This window comes from Notamacropus eugenii, chromosome 4, assembly GCF_028372415.1.
Source record: "Notamacropus eugenii isolate mMacEug1 chromosome 4, mMacEug1.pri_v2, whole genome shotgun sequence".
Taxonomy (NCBI): domain Eukaryota; kingdom Metazoa; phylum Chordata; class Mammalia; order Diprotodontia; family Macropodidae; genus Notamacropus; species Notamacropus eugenii.
In genome coordinates, this window is record NC_092875.1 from 183,707,312 (window position 1) to 183,724,465 (window position 17,154).

A 17,154-nucleotide genomic window follows, 5' to 3' on the forward strand; every position below is an offset into this window, starting at 1 on the left:
TGATAACTATTTGTCTATCAAGATGCCTGAAAGTTTAGTGCCCTTTCATATGATCATTTAAGTACTAACCTATTTGCCAGTCTGTCTTTGTGAGAGTGATCTATATAAACGTTGAGATTATCCTTGTGGAAAATATATAGGTAGACTTTTGCAAGAAATTTTTTGTGGAAAATTTACCATGAAGTTCTTCAAAGTGGAGTAAGGAATGTGGAGTAAGGAATAATCTCTAGAGTAGAGAAATATGTAAATTTCTTTTTTTAAACTGATTCAAAGAACAAAGCAGTCTCCCTGCTGGTGGCTTTTTAAAAATACTCTTAAAATAATATTTTCACTTTTTGTGTTAAATCTTTGTGTGCTTTGTTTTGTTAGTAGTATTCAGAGTTTTATCTATTATTTCTGTTTTGCTAATCTCAAGTAGAGGACCATAGCAACTTCTATGTCAGTTTTAACCAGTTATTCTGTGCTACTTATATTAAATTTCAGTATTTCAAGAATTTGTACTAGTGAGTTTTTGGACAGCACACTCCCAAGTCTGCAAATTCTTCATTATTAAGAAGATACAAAAATAATGTTAACAAATAATTCCCCTCTAGCCTTAATGATTGACTTTCAACAAATTCCAAGCATTGTCTTCAAAGCTATATTTCTAATGTTATAACAAGATTGGAAATCATGGACAATGCCTTTGTAATAGATCATTCCTAATATTTAATATTAGGAATTATGACCTCATTTGTAAGTTGAACCTTTGAGGTAATATTCATATGTAAAAAAATAGTTTAAAAACTCTCAATAATTTAACCACATTTCTTTTGGGTAAGCTTTATGCTTAGTTAATCAGAAGAATAATTTCACCATCCTTAATTAAGTCAGTAACTTTTAAAGTTTATTTCACTGAAAGTGATAGTAGTTATATGGTGTGTACCTTGAGAGCAGAAACTGTGACGTTTTTTGTGTTTTTGTTTTTTGCTTTGCATTTAGCTCAGTACCTAGTTGACTAAAGTTGAATAAAGGTTAAAAAAATTGATGAAATAGTTATGGGAATTTCAAGTCAATCATATAAACCCTTTTAAACCACATGATTCAACCTAACCATGAATTTATTGTATTTATAATAAATGTAAATGACACTTTTTACATATTCACAATATATAAAGTAGTGTAACATTTTCCACATTCTAAAGCTTTCATTTTATGAAACTGAAAAGCTATACTGACACATGCAAAAGTGTCACCCTGTCTTTCTTTTGCTTAAACCTCAGTATGCTAGCTTACTGGTAGATTTGAGGGCATAATTTGACAAGCGTGCCCGATTCCATTTCATCAGCATTATACTGCCCTACAATGATGACACAAAAATAATACTGAAAAGCATTTAGTAGGCATTTAAATGTGGAAGCAGCTAGGAAGTGTGGACGATGAAAAAGATTTCAGTCAAAAGTTGTGATTTGAGGTGAATCTTAAAGAAAGAGATTCTAGTAGATGCAAGTAAGGGAGGAGTGGCAATTCAGGTTTTTGGAGACAGCTGGTAACAGAGTCTTGAGTCTTGAGAAAGTATAGTTGGATTCTGCAGAATACTCTCTGATGCAGTGATCCAGTTGGATTGAAGGAGAAGAACCAAGAGAGAGAAGTGTTATGAAAGGCCAAAGAGGAGCAAGGTTCCAAGGGACGTGATCATCAGTGTCAGATGCAGAAAAGAGGTTAGCAAGGATGAAGATTGAGAAACGGTCATTAGATTAGACAAACAAGAGATGATTGGTAAGAGAGCAATTTCAGAAAAATGATGAAGTAGAAGCTAGATTGTAGAGGTTTTAGAAGTGGAAGCAATGAGTATAGATAGTTTTTTCAAACAGTTTAGCTGAGGAGAGGACACAAAATGACAGACTGTATCTTTGTGGGCATTAGGGAATGAAACAATGGCAAGGGAGATATTGAAGATTAAAGGAAGGGCCATAGCTGGATCAGTCCACTGAAAAAGATGGGAAGGGAAGGGGGTCTCAGGGTATATGCAGAGGAGTTAGTCTTGATAGAGAGACAAGTCTTCTCTTCATTAGACATTAGATTGAAGGAAGAGATAGTGGAATTTGATAGCAAAATTTGAGATGAGTAGAAAGAATGAAAAGGGAGCTCACAGCAGATTGATTTTTTTTTTCCAGTGAAGTATAAGTTGAACATTTTATCTGTGATGTTGGGAGTTGGAGGCATTATTGGTCGTTTGAAGGAAAAGGAAAGGATTTAAAAAGCCAATGTAGGAAATGGTACTAAGAATCAATTAGGGAGGAACAAAAGAATTTTCCTGCACTAGTCAAGGCTTAGTTGAGATTAGATAACCTAGAATTTTAGTAGATATGGCACAGTTGTAAAACTTTGTCTTGATTCAACTGCATGTGAGTAGGAATAGATGGGATGAGGTTTGGCAAAGTATGACTCGAGGAAGGGATATGACAGTATTTTCATTTTTTAAAAATTAGATATTTTTTCAATCAGCAAAAATCTGCCTTATCTCCCTCCCACCCTCTATTGAAAATGGAACAAAAGCCAAACTCCTGTTATAAATATGTATAGTCAAGCAAAACAAATTTTTGCATTTGCTTTGTCCAAAAATATCTAGACCTTCACCTCCAGGAAGTGGTAGTCAGTAGAAATATGGCATTCAGGTGGTGCAATGATTCTTAATTTTTTATCTCCTCGATCTGTTCTCCCCTTGTGACAAGATATATTTTCTTCTATTTTTTCAGACTTTGTTCTAATATTTCTTGTTGCCTTATGAAGTCATTAACTTCTCTTTGGTCTATTCTAGTTTTCAGGGAGTTTGTTGTTTGTCAAGCTATTAATTCACTTTCCAGTTCTTCCATGACTTATTTTTTTTTCCATTTTTCCTCTATCCCTCTAATATTATTTAGAAAAAAATATTTTTAAAAATTTCTATTCATTTTAGACTTTTAAATACAAAATGAGGAAAAAAGAACGTTTCTTTGTATGCACCAGAATATAAGGAGACAATTCAAAAACCCTCAAAATTTCCATGTTAGACTATTTACTTTTCTTTTGAAAAATTGTGTAATAAATACTACACATTGTTTTCAAAGCCACCCAGTTTTTCTATGCTTTTCTCTAATTTTTTTTTGGTTCTCTGTTGTGCACTTTTTAATTTTTTCTCCCTCTCCCCCCTGCCCTAAAGAAGGCTACAATTAAACATGAATGCACACACGTATGTATTCACACACATATACACAGATGTAAAAGACCATACTCTGCATATTTTTATTTGTCAGGTTTTTCTCTTGAGGTAGATAGAATTTTCCTTCATAGATCAAGTAATATAGATCAAGTCTTTCCATATTTTTTTCTAAAATCAACCAGCTCATCATTTCTTATAGCACAGTAATATTCCAGATTGGCTCAAATGAGATGCCCTTCAATTCAGGAATGGTTCAACAATTCCAGATATCTGAGTGAAGTTTTCCCAATAAGTACAGATCAGGTGATATAACACTTTTCCTGATTCCGACTCTCTTCTACCTGGGATTTCCTTATATTAACTTATCTGAATATATGTTGTATTCCTTCCAGTAAAATACCAGCTGTCTAAAAAGAGCTCTTACTTTCTTTTTATATCCTTACCTTCTGGCAGATGCCTAAGAAATGAATTAAGGTTATATGGTATATTACTTAGCATCCAGACAATGAACATTTATTATGCATCTGTTTTGTTCCAGGCACTTTGCTAAGTCCTGGGAATACAAAAAAGGTAGAAGATAGTCCCTGCCCTCAAGGAGTTCACAATCTAATGGGAAAGACAAAAAGCAGATAAATATGGTAGAAACATGCTATATACAGGATAAATAGAAAATGATTGAGAGGGACAATACTAGGATTAAGGCATGTTCTTTGGCCTGAAATTTAAATGTTTACAATCCTTGGACTTCTATATTAAAAATGAAGAATGACTCTTTAAATAAGAGTTTTTCTGTACAACATGTTAGTGATTATGTTACTTTTCTCATTAAGCAAATTCAGTAAGCATTTTTTTTAAACTTCCTACTGTATACTTAGCACATATTCATAAGCCACCTGAGTGGTACAATGCATAGGTCTCTGGACTTGAGGTTAGGAAGACCTGAAGTCAAAACTTACTGCAGATACTTACTAGCTAGGTGACCCTGGGCAACTCACCAACCCTCTGTCTACCTCACTTTCCTATCTGTAAAATGGAGGTGATAAAAACCCCTACTTCTGCTGCAAGGATCAGTAAAGTGCTTTGCAAACTTTAAGGTACTCTGTAAGTACTATCCCCTTTTGTTATTATTATTATCATATTCTCATATACTGGTTAACATTTGAGTTTAATTCCCATGGCCAGAGAAAACTTGGAAATAGGTACCTTTGCCTTTTTGTCTTCCATGACGGGGTAAGTGAATATAGAAGGCTGCATATGCTGTCATAAGGCCACTGTGCTGGTTGGTGTGGCTGAGCTATCCTTTCTTTGCAAAGGAAGGCTTGCTGGGGACAAGAATGATAGGGGATAATACTCAGACATGAATGCATATTTAAAAACAAGCATGAATAACATAAAGCAAAGTAACAAATTTTATTGATATATCATTGATATATTTATGCAGCCATTTATGCAGTATTGAAAACAGATATTTTCTTAGAGATATCTTTTGGAATAGTCATTAAATATTATCTTGGTAGTTCTATGATTTCTGTTACATATTTCAGGCATTAACTAGGTCTATTAATATGGCTAGCATCCATGTTTAGAGTGAAAGAAAGAGAAACAGATAATTTAATACGGCTCATTCATTGCATATTCATGTAGAAGTGTTATAACTGGTCTCTCTGTGTCCAGGCTCATCACCTCTGATGCCTCATGAATGACACTTTGGAACTCATCTTCCTTAAGCCTAATCATCAAATCCAGTTAGTGGCTTTTCTGTTCTAGTCCTCCTTTACCTCTATGTAGCGTTTGACACTATTGGCCACTCCTTCCTTGTATTCTATTTATTTATGACTGTGCCTCATGAGATCATTCAGGAAAATAAGAATTTTTTTTAGTAAGCTTCATAACCCTTTTATTTTATTTTTTGAGGTTCAACGCTGTATTTTTCTTTTAAAATTTATTTTATATATATTAATAATCTGCCATTCCCCCTACCTGTTTGTTGAATCAAAAATAGAAAAAGAAAAGAAAAACCCTCCTCATAAACATGTGTGGTCCAGCAATACAAATTCTGACATTAGGCATGTCAAAATGTATCTCTCTATTAATTTTAAGTTTATCCTCCTTCTGGTGAGAGCTGTGTAGCATATGTTTTTCTTCAGTCTTCTGAACTTCTTGCATTGATTAATGTTCTAAGTTCATTTGGAGTTGTTTTTTATTCATGTAACATAATTTGTTTAGCTATTCTTCAGTAGCAGGATAGACCCATAGTTTCCAAATTTTGTGGGTTATGAAAAGAGTCACTATAAAGATTTTTGTATGTATTGTTCCTTTTCCTCTTTGATCTCTGGGATATGAGCCTAGTAGTGTTATAGGTGCAGCAAAGAGTATGCACAATTTAGTGAGTTACAAATGGTTTTTTTCAGAATGACTGTACTAATTCACAGCTCTACTAGCGATATATTAATGTGCCTGTTTTCTTAACAACTCCTCCAACATTTCATTTTCATTTTTGTTGAGTTTGCTAGTTATATGGATCTAAGGTAAAACTGCAGAGTAGCTTTAATTTGCATTTCTCTAATGTGAACACTTCTGAACTGAAGCAGAGTAAAGTATGCAGAACCAAAAAACAAACCCCAGTATCCATAATAACTATAGCTATGTAAATAGAAGAAAAAAGGAAACTGAACGTTATTAATGTTCATTACTTGAACATTGTAATGTTAATTATAATGACCTAGAAGTTTGATTCCACAGATTTGAGAAAATGTACCTTCTTACCTTCATTGCAATTACAAGGGATATGAGTATGGAATATTGGACATCCTTTCAGACATGGATGTGTTAGTTGGTTTTGCTACACTGCTTTTGTTTTCCCTCTTAATCTGTGTTATAATGCACGAGCTGCTAGATAGGTGAGAGGAAAGGTATATATTTAGAAATTAATATAAAACAAAAGGTCAATAAGATAACATTTTGAAAAAGTGAGACTTAGCAAAGTACTAAAGAAAGAAAGAGCATTTTGAGTATGCTGGAATCAGTGAAGACTTCATTTAAATAGATGAGAAGAGGAGCTTGATGAGAGAGGAAAACTGAAGGTACAAGAAAGAGATGGGATAATCATTGGTGGTTTCACATAGTTGCTGGTGGAGCCAGGAAGATATAGAATTGAGCCCAAGGACTGAACTTTGAAACTAAGAGGTGGATTAGCCTTTGAAAAGAAGAGGGAGATACTTCCCCTGAGATAGAAGTGAAGGAGGAAAAAGTGTAGTGAAAAGACAGAGGTAGAAGAGAAATCTGGTTGAACTCGTGTAAAATGGTATTAAGCTTTCAATGAAATAAGTGAAGCCATCTAATAAGTATGATGGTATCTAGGATATAGTTGGGAATTTGAGGAGAGCGGGAAAAGATTTTGCCTTGGGTGATAGTTAGGAGTTGAACAAAAAGATCTAGGCAAGAAAGATAAACAGCATCAAATTTTAGTGGACCGAGTTAAACGTGGCTAGATCCCTCTAGTGATGATTGCTCTGTGAAGGGAATGGAGAAAACATGAGCATTTCTCAGTAATGGACATTTATAGCATGGCCACAGTAGCAACTGAAGGGAGCAAGTTTGTGGGTCATGAGCAAAAGGTTTGTTGAAATGGCTGTTGATATACTGTCAGTTTGGATCTGGAGCCAGAGATAAAATAGGAGAATGAGGAAGATTCAGAGAACTAGAAGCTATGATAAAGGCTGTACAATGTAGGGATTGGGAAGGTGACATAACAGTGGAGGTTGGGAGGTATTAACTTTTATAGTTCAAGATCTTAGAGACAGAGAAATTCTGAGGGATAATGAAGTATGGTCTTGCTGGAAAGTGGTTAAGGAGAAAAGTAAAATGGAGGTAAAGGTCCTTGAGCTTGAGCAGCTTGTCTGTGAGGCTGTAGTTTCTTTAGAACATTGAAATCTGTGCTAAGGAGTTGGAATAGAGGAGAAAACGATATAGCAGGCACTGACATTGGGAACCATGGGAATATATGAACTGGAGGGGTCTGTAGATAACAAAGATAAGGAAGGAGGAAGAAGGGAGGAGTGCTTTAGGGCTAGGATTCATTTAATCATTTAAATTTTTTCCATAACACCTATCACATAGGTGTCAATTAAATAATTGAACTATCTACCTCTAAGTGATTGAAATTTCCAGATAGGTGAAATATTGAATAGAATTCTACACTTAAAGTCAGGAAGACATGAGTTCAAATTCAGCTTCTGATACTTACTAACCAAGGCAATTCACTTAACCTCTCTTTGGCTGTTTCCTTATCTGTAAAATGGGGATGATAATCCCCATATACTCCATCTGCTATACCCTTGCCTTTGCACTGGCTTTTCTGCTCTTCTCATCTTTTGCTTCTTAATTTCCCTGACTTCAGTGCTCTGCCCAAGAACTTGATATGCATACATATATACATGTGTGTATTATATTATATTATTTCTACTTAAGTAACCAGTTCCTTCTTGTTGGTCCAGAATTTGCAATTTGCTTTTCTGTTTCCTCTTGCTTTTGAAGGATAATTCTGTCACTGATGTGTGCAGCAATTTAACTGCATTGGTTTTTGATAGAAAAAAAAAATCCCCAGAAGGTATTCAGATAATTAGCACCTACCTTTACTACAATATTTATTTACTTTACTACAGTATCATGTTTTCTTGCCAGTTAATGGCCTGTTTCCCAAACTGATCAAATTTGTTCCTTTTCTCCAAATAACATTACATCTTCAGTTTCTTCCTCTACTGATCCTCTTTTTATTTCTTCTTTAGCATATTTTCCCTTTAATTTCTAGGATTTCAACTCTCATGAGTATGTCTTGTTCATATACAGTGATGTTCCACTCTTCTTTTATCTAGTCTCACCCTTTTTCTTTTCACAACTGGCTGTAATGCTTTAGGACTTCTCTGACTTGCCCACTTTGCACCAAGAAAGCCTAGCAAGATCTTATCAGCCTTGGTATTCCACCTTACCATGACCTTCTATCCCTCTGATTGGAGAGTGGAGCCATGAACTATAAAACCTTCATATAAGGAAGGAGCACAGCTGAGCTGCCCTCATTTTCACCTGGCTGTACTACTTTGGGATTTCTCTGATTTTTCCACCACAACACCGTGTTGGGTCTCTCCTCTTCCCCTCACTTTTCATCTACCTTTTGTGTGTTATTTTCTCCCATTAAACAGTAAGCTCCTTGAGGACAGGGACAGTCTTTTTGAATTTGTGTCTTAGCATAGTGTCTGGCATATGGTATGTTCTTAATAAATATTTATTGACCTTTTAAATAAATACACTAATCAGAGCAATGTTCTAGTTGTGACTGCCATACTGCCAATTTTCAGTGATACCTGTGAGGTCAAATTTTCCTCCTTGCTTTGCCAATTCTGTTCATTTATTTTCTAAACTTTTTTTTATTTGTATAGTTGAAGAAGTAGGTTTTAATTACTCTTCCTTCTTGGGTAGTATCTTGTGTGAATTATAAGTCCCATGTTCTACTATTTTTAATATGTACTTACTACTCTCTATGGTACCAAGTTTGTCAGATTCATGTGGAAAATTTTGCCCTTTCCCTTCAATTTTCAGTTAAAGCCCTCTTGATCAGATTCACAAGATGCCAGAAAAATGGCTGTTTATCAGCTTTTTTTAGATGAATTCCTTCTCTGATCAAGAACCTATTGTTTCTAGATTTTTAAGCAATTCTGTAGAAATCTAAACTTGTCAGATTCTATCATCTTTACCAGCTGATCACTTCCCACATCTTCCTATTTCTTCTGACTCCCTTCCCTTTAAGTAGCATTAGTGATTAAATCTCTACAGAAGTCTTTATTTTTTGCCTAAGACCACATATCCTTGGCAGTATTGTCTGTGTTCTTTGAGGTATGTCATTTGTCCACAAATGAATCATCAGAAATTAATAGTGGTTATCAGGTCTGATTCGTCTTGGGAGGGTCTTTCCCACATCCTCATGAACATGTCAAATCTTCTGAAAGAAAGCTGGATCTGGAGTCAGAAAGACATGAGTTTGCATCCCACCTCTAACACTTGTTAGCTTTGTGTCCATGAACAAGTCATTTAACCTCTGTGATCCTCAGCCACCTGCTTTATAAAATGAGGATTATAGCTTAACTTCACTAAGCAGTTGTAAGACTTAAATGAGGTAATGCATAGGCATTTTGTCCCCTAACAAAGACAGGATAGTATTATGAAATAAATTAGCATTTTAAAATTACCACCTTAGCAAAAAATGACTCACCCTGAATTTAGTGGCTGTTCTGACCTGATTGATTAAATAAGCTTAAAAAGGAATTCAGAATGCATTTCTGACTTTAAAAATTTTTTTTTAAATCATTTATTTTCACATCAGTCCCTTGAGATAAGTAGTAGATAGGCACATGTTAATCTTTTGTTTTCTTTGTAAGTGAATAAAGTGAAATATAGAGAGATGGTTGTCTTTACCTTGGAATTCCAGAATCTTTGCCTTCAATTCCTGGGGAAGTTAATTCCCTTACCTTGAGAACTCAAACTTTACAGTTCTACCCAGGAGATATGTGACTGAGTACATATTAGCCCATATTAGCCCATTGTATCTACTAGTTAATACCAGAAACCAGATAATGGTCTGCCTTCACGTCCCATCTAGCCATCCACCAAAGCCACTGTACCATTTCCCTACTTCTGTCTTCTTTCCCCTTTACTGTACCCGTCCTCCTCCTTTGAATTTCCTTATTACTATTGAAGGCATTTCCAACCTTCAAGTCATCCAACCTTGCAACTTCAGTGTCATCTCCAACATCTCACTCTCACCCTCCATCCCAGATGGCAGACATTTGCCAAATCTTGTTATTTCTCTCTCCACAAAATCTCTTGCCTCTGTCTTTTTCTCCACTTACACAGCCACCACCTTAGTCCTTTTCACTGCTCCCTGGATTATTGCAGTAGTCTTCTGATTGGTCTCCCTATCTTGTCTCTTTCCTTTCTGATCCATCTACAGAGATTCCAAAGTGAATACTGCTCAAAGTGTGGATCTGATCATGTCACTCCCTCCTTACACATAAAATCCTTGGGCTTTCTACAAATATTTATCTTTATCCCTTTTAAAATTTTAATTTTTGCATTCATTTTTTTAACATACTGGGTAGTTAGTCTGGTGGTAAATGTATATAATTCATAAATAAATACAAATATATATGTATATAATTATATTAAGGTTATGTATTCCTTTTTTTAACTGATAAGTGGGTCTAGTTAAAAAAATATGGAGATCACCACTGCTGTAGCACAGTAGTTCTGTTCACAAAGATCATAAGAGTACTGTGAGTTTTAAGAACTGTCAAGAATATTAAGAACTAGCATCATTTGCATTCTGCTTGGATTTTATCTCTTCACAATTTTATTGTGTTCTTCATTTTTGTTGTTATTATAGGAGGTATTTTAAAGTCATTCCAATTAAATTTTTTTTCTGTTTCCCCCCACAGAAATTTTAGAGACTGGTGTTAAAGGAACCACAGACACAGTTAAAGGTGTGAAACGGAAAAAGATTGTAACTGAAAATCATCTGAAAAAAATACCAAAATCACCCCTGAGAAATCCTCTTCAAACAAAGCTCAAGGAAAACACAGAACAATCTTTTAATGTGCTTCATAGGACTTCAGAATACCAAAAGGAAGAGAATCATCTTCCAGTAGAAAATGGGAAACAATTTACCAAACAAAATGGGGAAACACTCATAGTAACAACCAAAGCCTCAAAAGCTGAAACATCAGTGCCCTCAAAGAAGTTGTCTTTATCACAGCATTCCTTGGAATTACGCAAGTGGAGATCAGAAGGCTCTGATTCAGGAGAATTAAATTTGCCCGATGAACAGTGTATCTCTAGTTCTATGTCAAGTATGACTAAGACTGACAACAGTGAATGTATTACTTTTAATTGTAGTACTACTTCATCTTCCTACACAAGCACTGCATTTGATGTCTTATTGAAAGCCATGGAGCCAGAACTGAGTACCTTATCACAAAAGGGGCCTTCTTGTGCTATAAAGGTAGAAAAACTGAGACCAAATAAAGTTGCCCGATCTCCTTCTAAACTAAAACACAGTCAGAGTATTCCAAATCACTCCTTGTCACACCAAGAATTTATTCCTGATTCACAGGTTTCTCCTTGTACCTTACAAACTGTACTTGTGTCTGCTGCTGGCAAGGATGAACAAGCACCAGTTCTGTCAGTTTCTCCTTCTCATACTATCCATGAACAATTTGTTTCCAAATCTGGCCAACATAATCAGCAACTTTCCGTATGTCCAGGATTTACTAGATCACTTAAACATCAACAAAGTCAAGATAATCCCCAAATCCCACACGTATACAATATAGCAGTAACAGCTTCTATAAATCATACACCACCTTCTAACGTATCTCAGGTTATTCCTCAAAACCAGCCAGTGGATTCTTCTTCACCAATGTCAGTAAGTCCTACCAATCCCACACAGTTACCTATAGCCCCAGCATATAATTCAGCTCAAGTTGCTTCTATTGTTAATCAGAGTGTGGAACAAATGTATAATCTAATCTTGAAAGATCAGAAGCCCAAAAAGCAAGGAAAATACATTTGTGAATACTGCAGTAGGGCTTGTGCAAAGCCTAGTGTTCTTCTAAAGCATATTCGCTCCCATACAGGAGAAAGGCCCTATCCTTGTGTGACTTGTGGATTTTCATTTAAGACTAAAAGCAATTTATATAAGCACAAAAAATCTCATGCACATGCTATCAAACTGGGACTTGTCTTACAGCCAGATTCAAGTGGTTTATTCCTATCACATGAATCAGCTAAAGCACTTAACATTCATTCAGATGTTGAAGAAAGTGGTGAAAGTGAAGATGAAGGTACTGCTGATGAAAGACAAGATGACCAAGGTTCCATAGAACTGGAGTCTACACAAATAATGAAAATTATATCAAATTCTGAAACTTTACAGAAATCAAGTTGTATTCCAAGCCATTCAGATCATGTATTAGGTGACTTGTCACTACAGGAAACATCTTCAGAAACACAAGGAAGAACAGTACTACCTAAAGTAGTAGTTCACCCAGTGAACATTTCCTCCTTAAGAACAGATAGTCCAAAAGTTATGGATTCCATTCTTGAACTTCCCAATACACAAAAACCAAGGGACATTCAAGTTACAAATCCAAAGTCAAGTTTAGATAATGTGTCTTCCGTAGAGACTGATGATAAGCCCCACCAGAAAGGGAATGTCTCACAGTTGGAAGAAAGGCAGGAATCTCACATAGGACCAATACATGCACAACTACAAAGGCAACAGGCTACTGATTGTCCCCAAGAGCAACAAGGAAAGCATTTGCTGAGTCCTCGAAGTTTAGGAAGCACAGATTCAGGTTACTTTTCACGTTCTGAAAGTACTGATCAGACAATGAGTCCACCTCCTCCCTTTGTAAGAGTGTTACCCACCACTGAAAAAGATCCAAATAAAAATAATGGACCCTATACAATTCCTGTCAGTACAGCACCATCTTCTGCTGCACAAACAGCCTCTGGTGAAAAAACGTTGATTTTATCTGGTCAAATGCGTCCACCAATGGCAACAAAGACCCTGGAAGAACGCATATCAAAATTAATATCAGATAATGAAGCCTTGGTAGATGATAAGCAACTAGATAGTGTGAAACCAAGAAGAACCTCTCTCTCTAGACGAGGCAGTATAGATTCACCAAAATCATATATATTTAAAGATTCTTTCCAGTTTGACCTAAAACCTATGGGAAGGAGAACTAGCTCAAGTTCTGATATACCAAAGTCCCCTTTCACACCTACTGAAAAATCTAAACAAGTTTTTCTTTTGTCTGTACCTTCCCTCGACTGTTTGCCTATCACCAGAAGTAATTCTATGCCTACTACAGGTTATTCAGCTCTACCTGCAAGTATTATACCCCCTCCTCATCCACTAAGAGGAAGTCAGTCATTTGATGACAAAATTGGCTCTTTTTATGATGATGTCTTTGTATCAGGACCCAATTCTTCAGTACAACAAAGTGGACATCCTCGTACTCTTGTGAGACAGACAGCAATAGAAGATTCTTCTTCAAATGAAAATCATGTTCTTGGAACAACACAGTCTTCAGATGAAGGCTATCTTGGGTGTAACGTTTCTAATGAAACTTTATTGCCAAGAAGTAAGTCATTTGCACAAGGGTCAAATCTGGAAAAAAAGAAATCCCATCAAGGCCGAGGAACAATGTTTGAGTGTGAAACCTGTCGAAACAGATATAGGAAACTGGAAAACTTTGAAAATCACAAGAAATTTTATTGTTCAGAGTTACATGGACCAAAAACAAAGGTAGCTATACGAGAAGCTGAACACAGCCCAGTGTCTGGTAGTACACAACCTCCAGTCCTGCACTATAGAATGGGTAGCTCATCTGGGGTCTGGGAACAGACACCACAGATAAGAAAAAGAAGGAAAATGAAAAGTGTTGGAGATGATGATGAGTTTCAACAAAATGAAAGTGGAATTGCTTCAAAAGGTTTAGAAGGTATCCGGTGTCAGAATATTTCAGGAAGTGCGAGTTTGTCTAAACATAATGTTGACACAAGTGGAAAACAGTCTGGATGTGTAACATTGCAAAAATCTCAAATTCAGCTTGTTACTAGGAGCACAGAACAGACTATTGAAAGCAAACTCTCTTCCGTTGTGGAAAAGCAAATAAATTCATTTACCCAGGAAAAGATAGAGCTGAAAAGACAAGGGACTGGAATTTCAGTAATACAGCATACCAATTCTCTAAGTAGACCTACTTCCTTTGAAAAATCTGAACCTTTTGAAAGAAGTTCCCCAGTTTCTTTTCAAGAGTGTAATAGATCAATGAAGCATGGGCCTCTGAAAACAATTAGAATTATTCAAGAGGATGGATGCATTTCTGGGAGTGCTGTTTACCACCCCCAACTTGTGTTGTCAGATTCATCTAGAATAGAATTTCAAGAAAGTCCTAGAGTGGTTTCAAATGAAAGAAATCTGCTAATACAGTCAAGACTGGTTCGCCAACATAATATACAAGTCCCTGAAATACTGGTCACAGAAGAACCAGATCGTGACCATGAATCCCAAAGTAATGATCAAGAAAAAACAGAAAAATTTAATTGGCCTCAACGGAGTGAAACTTTAGCAAAATTGCCAACAGAGAAGCTGCCACCCAAAAAGAAAAGAATCCGTCTAGCTGAGATGGAACACTCCTCTGCTGAATCGAGCTTTGATTCTACCCTTTCTAGGAGCCTAAGTAGGGAGAGCAGTTTATCACATACTTCAAGTTTCTCAGCTTCTTTAGATGTAGATGAAGTTTCTAAAATTGAGAATACCTCCAAAAATGAAAGTATAAATAAATCAGAACTCCTTATGATTCCAGCTGGCTCACAAACATTGAGTGTGCCAGGAACTCCTTACAGGGAAATGAGACGAGCTGCTTCAGAACAAATTAATTGCATACAGCCATCTATGGAGGTCTCTGACTTTAGAAGTAAATCTTTTGACTGTGGAAATACATCTCCATCTAAATCTGTTCCACTTGTGGAGGTACAGACTCTGAAGTCTCCTACTGGCATTGGAATTACAGGACATGTACCTCTTTTAGAAAGACGGAGGGGACCACTTGTACGTCAGATATCTCTAAACATAGCTCCAGATAGTCATCTGCCTCCTGTAATACCATCATCTTTCTCGAATACTCTTGTTTCAGATGCAACCACAATGACATTTCATAGATCTCAGATCTCTAGTAAATCTGTAAATAGGGACTTGAAACCAGCAGTCTCAAATTCTGTTTCTACTACTCCCCAGCAGCTTTTAGGTATCAACTTAACAAATCAAATTTCTTTTACCCCTGAACACCCAAATGTGCAAACTTCTTTTGAAGTGACCACGCAAGGTAAAAAATCAGATACCGTCTCCACCATACATTTGTCTTCTGAAAATGAGGATTGCTTTGCTCCAAAGTATCAACTTCACTTTAAAACTCTGCATTCAGTTCAGTCACATTCAAATTCCATAAATGCATTGTCAAGTCAAATTCATCCAAATTTACTTAGTGTGGACCAAAGTGTGACTTCATTAAAAATACCTAGTATATCTACTTCTTGCCCTTTGCCACCTCTAAAGCCTGGACAGTTGTGCAGTCAAATGCAGAAGACATCACCTTTTGTGATTCCTGTTCATATTCACGGTAATGTACCACCCTATAGTTTTGCTACTGTTACATCCCTTCCACAAATTTTAGTAACCCAGGATCAATCAAATCAGCCAGTTTGCAAGACAAATATGGTTACAGTGCCAACATCAGAAAGTACAATTCAGATGCCAAAATCTCACCAGGATCTCCAGAATGCTTTGCCAAACTCACAAAAACAGCTTGTTAACGAAAATGTATTTTCTGAGATAGGCCAAAATTCATCACTATCAGAGTCCTCGACTATAATTCAGAAAATCCCCATCAGTGGTCTTTTTCCTCACCCAGAAGCATCAGCATCAAGTAAAAGAATGCTTTCCCCAGCCAATAGTTTAGATATTGCCATGGAGAAACAGCAGAAGCGAGCTAAAGATGAAAATGGTGCTGTTTGTGTAACAGACATTCGATCATTACAACTGTTGAATGTGAAAATTAGTGATTCTAATAAACACAAAAAACCTGTTTTGGTGAGACAGGTTTGTACTACAGAGCCCCTTGAAAGTGTTTTATTGGATCAGGAAATTATTCCACAACCTGGAAATAGCAGTGACCCTGGCAGTTTGACAGATGGTTTACCAGCCAATACCTCATCAGGAAATTTGAAATCTGAAATTGTAGAACATATAAAAGAATTGCCAGAATTAGGAAACATTAAGTCTTCTATATCTCTAAATTTTGCAGCTAGAAACACACCTGCGTCTTCTCCAGAAAATAGTCACATTTCTTCTTTAAAGAGCACAAACAGTAGCCAAGAAAAGAATTCCCCAGTGCTTAAGAACAAGTGTAACAAAATGAGTATCCAGGAGCTAGCTACTGCTTCAGCATTTCATTCAGAAGATGTACAGCTGCTATCCTTTCCAACCCTAAAGACTACAACAAGTTTTACATGGTGTTATCTTGTAAAACAGAAGCCATTACATTTGCCTCAAAATGATCAAAAAACTTCAGCATATTCAATGTGGAACATTAGTTCCAGTAATCCAAATCCACTTGGTTTGCCTACAAAAGTTGCACTTTCTCTCCTTAATTCAAAACAGAAGTTTGGAAAGTCATTATATAGTCAAGCAATAACTTCTCATTCCAAATCAGATGTATTGGTCTATTCAAGCAAATGGAAAAACAACTTAAGCAAGGTACTTCACATGTAATTATTTTCTAAAAACGGTTCATATAATTAATTTCTTTGTACTTCTAAAGTGTTTAATGTATTTTCATTTAATCTCCTGAAATCTGCCCTAATTATGCAGGTAATTAAGCAAAAGGATAACATTTGTCATAATATACTGCACTAAGTAACTATAAGTTTTCAATACGTCCATCTTGTTACATTTTCTGACACTGATAATTTGGAGAAGCTATCATCTTACCCCAGTGAGTGATGTTAAAGACTTGAACTGGGCAGTGGCAGTACAATAGCACAAAAATGAGATATTGTGGAGCTAAAATCAGTAGGTTGGTAACTGAATATGTGAGTGTGAGATTAAGGAGGAAGGAAGTACAAGGTGATTCAGGTTGCAGTATCTGGTTAATGCTATAAATAGAATAGCCAATGGGAAAAACTGAATGGGGAAGTAAAGGAGGTGGACAGCAGGTGACAATTGTGAATTCACGTTAAATATGTAGAGTTTATGTCCTGCTTGGGCCAAGTGAAGCTGTTCAGCTAGACTTTTGGAAGTATGAGTCTGGAGCTTGGGGAAGGCAGTCTAGGCTACAGCTAAAGGTCTGGGAAAT

General features: G+C 36.1%; 1 protein-coding gene across 6 annotated transcripts in view; it reads left to right on the forward strand.

Moving 5' to 3' along the window:
• HIVEP1 (HIVEP zinc finger 1) overlaps positions 1–17,154 on the forward strand; it is a 181,760-nt gene that overhangs the window by 114,209 nt on the left and 50,397 nt on the right. For all 6 annotated transcript variants that reach the window (XM_072603830.1, XM_072603827.1, XM_072603832.1 and 3 more), the window contains one exon: positions 10,669–16,556. In XM_072603830.1, coding sequence (XP_072459931.1) covers positions 10,669–16,556 — 5,888 coding nt within the window. The remainder of the gene's footprint in view (positions 1–10,668; positions 16,557–17,154) is intronic.